Consider the following 7877-nt stretch of genomic DNA (forward strand, 5'->3'; position numbering starts at 1 on the left):
TTTCATGCTTAAAAACGAATTCTTCTTTTTTGACTCGCATTTCACGATCTGATTTAATGGTAGCCTACCTTTTGGCTTTTACATTGAATATTTACAGTTTTGATTGTTCTAGATTGATTTTAAGCATTTTGAAGAAAGATCCGTTTATGAGCCAAATGTGCCGGTTCAGCGATAAGACTCAGAAAGCCCATCACTACTACAGCGGAGAGATTAGATCCAAAGAGAGCACCACACTCAACAGGCAGACGGTTAGGGGTTGGGATTTGACTGTCACAGGGACAAACTAATAAGAGGTTATAATTCATTGGAATAGGTGGTTCTTGAGGTAACGGTGGTCAATTGAAAACGGATCAACTGGATTCTTGTACCCCGGGGAACAGGTGTAGTCCAGCAGTTGGTGATGGTGACATACTGAACATTTCGACCTGGACAGGTGCACCAGAGTTGTGATTGTATGTTTGTTTGTACAGTTATGGCTGTTCTGTTATTATTTTGTGTACTCACTAAACACCCACATTTGTATTTGTGTAGGAAATGTTTGTAGGCTATGGTTGCTGTTTGTATTTCATTGAACTTTAGGTCCATACAAAGAGAAATCACACAACATAGACTACCAAATAACCTTAGGCAAAAATACACGAAATAAAAGTCAAGTGAAAATGGTTATAAATGTCTTTATCAATTATGAGTAGCTCAACGATATCGACTTTTGGACACTGATGCGCAGGAGAACCCCTAGCTGTCAATCAAGCAGGCGCGGTGAACCGATTATGACGCTCAAGCGTTTCAAATGACGCAACAATACAGCTCCAGACCAGAGAAAGTTAATGCCAAAGATATTATTCGGTTCCACACTAAAACTGCGCTTTGACACGTGTGATTTGAGGTGAGTGAAATATTTACACAAGTTTACAATACATGAACCAACCGCTAGCCTACTTAGCCTATAATTCTGTCATGGTAAGATAACACATGTGAAGGTGAACGTTAATGTATTTGAAATATTTTTTCTTTCTGACATTATAAAATACAATTATATCTTTGTTTTTTTCTGTTGCTATCAATCAGTCCATCTATATCTACTCTTCTATGTCTGTCTTGCTGACTTATCTGTCTGTTTGTCGGACTATCTGTCTGTCTGTGTACTGTCTAGCCAGCATATGCCAGAAAGGTTCTTTCACACAGGCTCATATTCACAAAGTCTCATAGAAGGAGTGCTGATCAATAATCAGTTTTGTCTTTTAAATCCAACTGAATACGTTTTGATGGACGGGGGGATCTGATCCTAGATCAGCACTCCTACCCTGAAACACTTTGTGAACACAATCCAGGTGTACTGTGATTATGAAGTTGTGATGAGGTATTATTATATTAGTTGTGCTGATGCATGATGGGTTGTAGGCTAGAGCTTGAGTACTGTAGTGTGTAGACTATTTCTGAATTCACTGACCTGGTGAGTAAATGTTGTGTACAATGGCCCCATCTAGTGACAGAAACATAGAAACACACATTGTTGATGAACGAAGGCATCTCTTTATTTTCCAGAAATAAAACTTGTAGACCTTTACTACAGTCTCTGAGAAGATGGACACCTCTTCTTCTTCTGGACGATCTCCGTCTCCTACTGGGACTGTCTTCTTACCCCCTCCTATCATGTGGAACAGTCTGTAAGTCATCCATCACATAACCTAGCTCTGGTCCAGGGCATTATGTGCGGCTTGCTGAAGGAAGGCTCAGTGTCTGCAAGCTGTACGTAACGCCCTGGACCAGAGCTACACATTACCCACCTCTGGCCATCATGGACAGTCAACTCATTACATTCACATACTGTAAGTCACAGTTGTGTGAGTTGTGTTATTAAAGACAGTTTAATTGCGCAGAGGTTTAATTATTATTTTAACGCTGTAATAAATTGTCTGAGTTCACTTCCTAAATAATGTGTTGACATTCCTTTCCTCCCAGCTACAAGCAGGCAGAGATGGAGTTTCAGTTCCTGAGAGAAGAGAAGAAGACCTGTACAACGAAGGAAGCCCACATGCTTGAGTTGAGAGGGAAGGATCGAACGATCCGAAATCAGAAGAAGGAGATGGACAGACTTCAAGTCTGCCTCTGGGATGAGGAAAAGAAGAAGAGCAATGATGGAACGGAGAAGGACAAGATCATTGAACATCTACAGTCTGAGACAGACCATATCAGATCCCTTTTAAAAGAAGAAAGGAGGAAAAGAAGAGTAGAAAGGGGTCTAATGAATGAGTGGAAGGCTGAGATCCTGAGACTGAGGGAGTCAGAGAGCCAGAGAGAGGCAGAGAGCCAGAGGGAGGCAGAGAGACAGAGGGAGTCAGAGAGCCAGAGAGAAGCAGAGAGACAGAGGGAGGCAGAGAGCCAGAGAGGCAGAGAGACAGAGAGAAGCAGAGAGACAGAGAGAAGCAGAGAGACAGAGGGAGGCAGAGAGAGTCACAGAAGCGATGGAGAACCAGAGAAAAATGCAGGAGATCAAGAGAGTCAAACATCTGCTGGAGCTACTGATGGTGGATCTACAACTGGCCCACGTAAGACATGTCATTGTTATTATTAAAAGGCAGTGTATATTCACCCAGCTGAAAATGAATGACGGTGGACAGCGGTACACTAACCCAATGTTAACTTTTATGCCTTTCCTTAACATTAACCCTTACCTTGACCTCACTGAAACTATACCTAACCTTTACCTTAACCCAACCCTAGGTCCTGAACCTAACCTTCATTTATCTCAACCCCTATGCCTTTCTTCTGCCGGTTGAATATCCACTTCCTTATTAACATCATTACTGTTGTTGTTGTTGATAACTGTATGTGTGCAGGTTGTAAATAATTGCATTAGTGAAACATCATTTGTAGGAGTAATTTCTGCAAGCATAAACATCAGAGGCAACATTGTTATAACATCACACAAATTGCAACGGGAATTTCTCAAACCGCTAACTGAATGGGCAAGCTAGTTGTGTGTTTGTATTTGTCCATAAAATGTCTCGTAATTTTTTCAAACATGTCAATACATTAATTGACAATGAATTGTCCAGATGAATTGATCAAAATAACCCTGCTATTGATGTTGTCCAGTGTTTGATTCAATTACCTAGGTCTAGGTTGTATTTCTATGTATCATTCTCTGCAAATCCTTTGAAAGTATGTCTTGGTCATAGATTATCACTAATTTCACCTTTTAAAATGAAGCAAGAGATAGAGAGATTGAGGCTATGGCAGAAAGTCATGGAGGATCAGCGACCAAGACTGGCCTGGAACAACAAACCTATTGAGACAGAAAGAGAGAGGGAAAGAGAGAGGGAAAGAGAGAGAGAAAGGGAGATGGAAAGGGTGAGAAAACCAGAATTGGAAAGACAAGAAATGAAGAAGAAAGTGAAACAGGCAGAAGAAACGATAAAAGCGTTAGAACGAGAGATTGATAGATTGAAAGAGATTGAAAAGAAGATAATATTTGAAAGAGAAAGAGACATGCGTATTGCAGAGAACGAGAAAGTCAAACTGGTTAACGAAAAGGCAAAAGAGTTAGAGAGAGAGGTTGAGAGACTGAAAGAAGATATGACAACAAAAGAAATGCAATACAAAATCAAATTTGAAAGAGCGAAAGAAGCGTATAGAAGACAGAATGAGAGAGTGAAACAGGTTCACCAAAATGTACTAGTGTTAGACAGAGAGGTTGCGAGAATGAAAGAAGAGATTAGATTGAAAGACGAGACTGAACCAGAGAGAACATTTGATAGAGACAGAGAGAGAGAAAATGATTGGAGACGAAGTGAAGAGGAGATGAAAAATAGAGTGGAGAGAGCGATGGAGATGGAGACAGCCCTCATCAATGACAAAAAGACGTCTGAATTGGAGGAAGTCTTCAAGAAAATCAAGGAACAGCTGATAGAATTAGAAAATATGGAAACAGACAAAAATCTATGGAAACAGAACCAAATGGACATGGAGGAGAAGATGGAGGGTGAGAACAACAAACAGAAAGATGTAGAAAGAAAGAGAATGGAGAAAATACCAAAACAGAGACACCAAGAAGATGAGAAGAAGAAGGAGATGGAGAGAGAAGAAGAAGAGGAGAGACACAAACAGAAGCAAATAGAAATGGAAGAGGAAGAACGAGAGAGGGAGAAAGAGAGACAGAGAGAGATCAAAAGAAAGAGAATGGAGAAGAGACAGAAAAATATGGAAAGAGAAGAAGAGAGACAGACAGAGATTGAAAGAGAGCATGAAGAAGAAAGATGTAAACAGAAGAAAATAGAGATGGAAGAGAAAGAAAGAGAAGAAGAGAGACAGAGAGAGATTGAAAGAGAGAATGATGAAGAAATATGTAAACAGAAGCAAATAGAGATGGAAACGGAAGAAAGAGTGAGGGAGAAAGAGAGACAGAGAGATCAAAAGAAAGAGAATTGAGAAGAGACAAAAAAGAATGGAAAGAGAGCAAGAGAGACAGAGAGAGATTGAAAGAGAGAATGAAGAAGAAATATGTAAACAGAAGCAAATAGAGATGGAAGAGGAAGAAAGAGAAGAGAGACAGAAAGAAATCGATGAGAAAGAGAGACAGAGAGAGATTGGAGAGAAAAAGAGACGACAACAACAAGAGGAGAAAAAGAGAACGTTTGAGAGAGATCAAGAAGAAGAAGATATATGGAAACAGAAGCAAATTGAGATGGAAGAGGAAGAAAGAGAAAGGGAGAAAGAGAGACAGAGAGAGATCAAAAGAAAGAGAATGGAGAAGAGACAAAAAAATATGGAAAGAGAGCAAGAGAGACAGAGAGAGATTGAAAGAGAGAATGAAGAAGAAAGATGTAAAAATAAGCAAATAGAGATGGAAGAGGAAGAAAGAGAAGAAGAGAGACAGAGAGAGATGGGAGAGAAAGAGAGACAACAACAACAAGAGGAGAAAAAGAGAAAGTTTGAGAGAAATCAAGAAGAAGAAGATATATGGAAACAGAAGCAAATTGGCATGGAGAAGGAGGGAAGAGAGAGGGAGAAGAAGATACAGAGAAAGATAGAAGAGATACACAGACGACGACAACAACAAGAGGAAAGACAGAAACAAATGGAAAAAGAGAAAGAAAGGGAGAAAGACAATGAGAATCAGGGAGAGAAGGAATTAAAAGATCAGCAACAGAAAGAGATGGAGAAAGAAAATATGATTATGAGAGAGAGGGAGGAAGTAGGAAGAAGAAATGAGGGGCAGAATGAACTGGAGATAGAACAGGAGAGAGAGATGGAAGAAAAGCAGGAAGTGATTATTAAGAAAGCAGAGGAAGAGTACATGGAAAGAGAAGAGAGAGGAAAGGAAGTAAGCATGAAGAAAGATGTAGTAGTTAATGTTAAAGCTAAAGCACGGGAAGTCTTCAATAGACGTAAAGAGAGGAGGTTAGAAGTGTTGAAGGGGGAACGAGAACACATAGAAAGAGGACAACAAATCAGGAGGGAGAAGGAGGAAAGACGGCTGGAGATGGAAAGAAAACAGGAGAGGGCAAGACAACAAGAGGAGCAGGATAAAAAACGAGAGATTGGAATTGCCAGACAGAAAGAAATGTTCAGACTAAGAGAGGAGGAGAGGCAGAGAGAGGAAAAGAGAGAGGAGAGAAAGAGAGCTATTGAAGGCCATTTAGCTTTAATCAGAGAGAGAGAACACCATAAAGGCAAACAAAAGAGAGGAGATGTCAGAAGAGGAAAGAAGAGAGATCCCTGGGAATTACAAGATGGGTGAGACAGACAACAGTGAAGAGGAGGAGGAGAAGGAAGATGACAAGGAGGACATTCTCCCACCTGATAAAAGTATCCGAAGGAGAGCTGTGGACTGGGTGAATAAGAAGTGGGAGAAGAGGAACCTCAAAAAGATCGAGAGAACGTATCAGAGAGAGGCTAGGGAGGGCTATAAGATCGTCCACCTAGGTAAGACCTGTTTTACCTCTGCTTATGACATCATCCTCTTTTGTCTCCTCTACACACATAAGTTCCAAGCCAGTCATCATGTTGCATCATTGTTTCAATATAAAACTACTGTCCAAAGAATATGTTAGCTGACATGGCTAATTGAGTGACTGACTGACATAACAAGAAAAATACTGTTGATGTAACAACCACGTTTTTAAATGATACCTTATGTCATCTACTAGTCTAACTCTCAAGACTAAGTAGAGACCCAGAAAGAGTTCCTAAAAAACACACACAAAAAAGGGTTTTGGGGGGGGTCGGGGGGCCCCTAGTTGCCATGGAGCACTAAGCTATCACATAGGCCCTGGCACTATACAAAGAATAGGTGCCATTTGGGACTCATGTTCAACTTATGGTCAGGTCAATTAGGGATGGGATTTATTGCACGTTATTGACAAATTCCATGCCTTGCTCAATTGAAAAGATTAAAGAATCATTGAGCTCCAATTGTGTTTTCTATTCTTAATTCCCTGTGTCCATTACATTTAAGTTGATACCAGATCCACCTAGTTGAATGTGAACTCTACTTCTTCTCCCCTCCCAGCCATCCCTGGACACACAAGGCTAACATCCACCATGACCCGGGCAGAGAGAGAGAGGGAGAAGAGGAAGGAGCTGCTGAAGGATGAGGAGAGAAGGAAGAAGTTGGAGGATTTCAATAAGCAGTGGAGAGAGCAGTCCCTGCTTAAAAAAAGGACTCATCAGAATCTGAAGGAGGAGAGGGAGAGGATGATGGAAAAGTACCTGGAGCAGATGAATCTGGAGGCTGATGCTCAAATCAACACCCGGTGTCTAACCACCCAACACAGCCACGATTCCAACCACGGTCAGGCATTGCCGGGATGGGCCACAGGCCAACAGGTAAGCCAAGAGCCTGTTGGATCTGGAGATGGCCAGCAGGAGGGGCCAAGGAGGCAACAGGCATGGGCAGAGAACCAGGAGGGGAGTTCAGAGAACCAGCAGGAGTGGCCAGAGAACCAACAGGGGTGTCAGAGAGCCAGCAGCTGGAAGCTCCAGAAGAGGCTGAAACATCAGAGCCAACCTCCAAGAACAAGAAAAGGCCAAGCATCTGGAAGAGAATTAAGATGAGGTAAACGATGTTTAAACATGTATTCATGTTACACTGTTTATATAGATGTTGTCACTTTAAAAAGTGACATTATCCAAATGTGAGGGTTTAGTGTACATGCAACACACATGTAAATATATAGATACTTACCTGTCTCTGTGATGTCTTACAGCATTCCTGACGTGCTGTCTGCCTAGAGCTGGAACTCGATGAAGCCACAGTTCCACTGAGGTTACGTTGGTAATTAAAAGTGTCGCCCAATAATTCCTCCTCCTCTTCAAGTCATCAAGCCACATTTCCTCCACAAAACATTATATTCTCCTCAATCCAGCAAGTATCCTCTTTATCAAGGCAACAAACCATCTAAGGTCAGTGACTCTCCTCCCCAGAGCAGAGATTCTCATCTTTATCCAAGTTGAATTCATCTCTGCTCACCACCTCTACTGTCCTAGAAAATATCCCCAAATGGACATGGTTTAAACAGAAGTCCTCCCCTCAGACCAGTGGCTCCACAGACCAGAGTTTCTCATCTTTATTCAAGTTGAACGCAACTCTGATCATTTCCACCACCTCACCTGTTAGGGGGAGGTGCTGAAAAGGAGGTCTGGGAGGAGGTCTGCAGGTAGCCTGGACCGGACCAGTAGCAGCTAAGTTGCTGGCTCCATCCCCGGGCAGAGCTGCTCAAGTCAGGCCAGTGATGTTTGTTGATGTCGTTTTCGTTAGCAAAGTTTTACACTTTAATAAAAGCAGTTATTAAAAAAGCAATATTGTTGTTACGGTGTGGATTGTTATTATTTATTAGAATTGAAACATCCAGTAGTCATGGTAGATGTTAGAC

At 41.5% G+C, this 7877-nt stretch overlaps 1 protein-coding gene across 1 annotated transcript; it reads left to right on the forward strand.

Moving 5' to 3' along the window:
- Window positions 1-4938: 4938 nt before the first annotated feature.
- LOC115151141 (trichohyalin-like) lies at window positions 4939-7301 on the forward strand. Its single transcript, XM_029695155.1, has 3 exons — window positions 4939-5928; window positions 6515-7060; window positions 7212-7301. The coding sequence occupies exons 1-2, from the start codon at window positions 5694-5696 to the stop codon at window positions 7057-7059; spliced, it is 780 nt and encodes a 259-aa protein (XP_029551015.1). The 5' UTR covers window positions 4939-5693; the 3' UTR covers window position 7060; window positions 7212-7301.
- Window positions 7302-7877: the final 576 nt, after the last annotated feature.

Source organism: Salmo trutta, chromosome 16 (genome assembly GCF_901001165.1).
Source record: "Salmo trutta chromosome 16, fSalTru1.1, whole genome shotgun sequence".
Lineage (NCBI taxonomy): Eukaryota > Metazoa > Chordata > Actinopteri > Salmoniformes > Salmonidae > Salmo > Salmo trutta.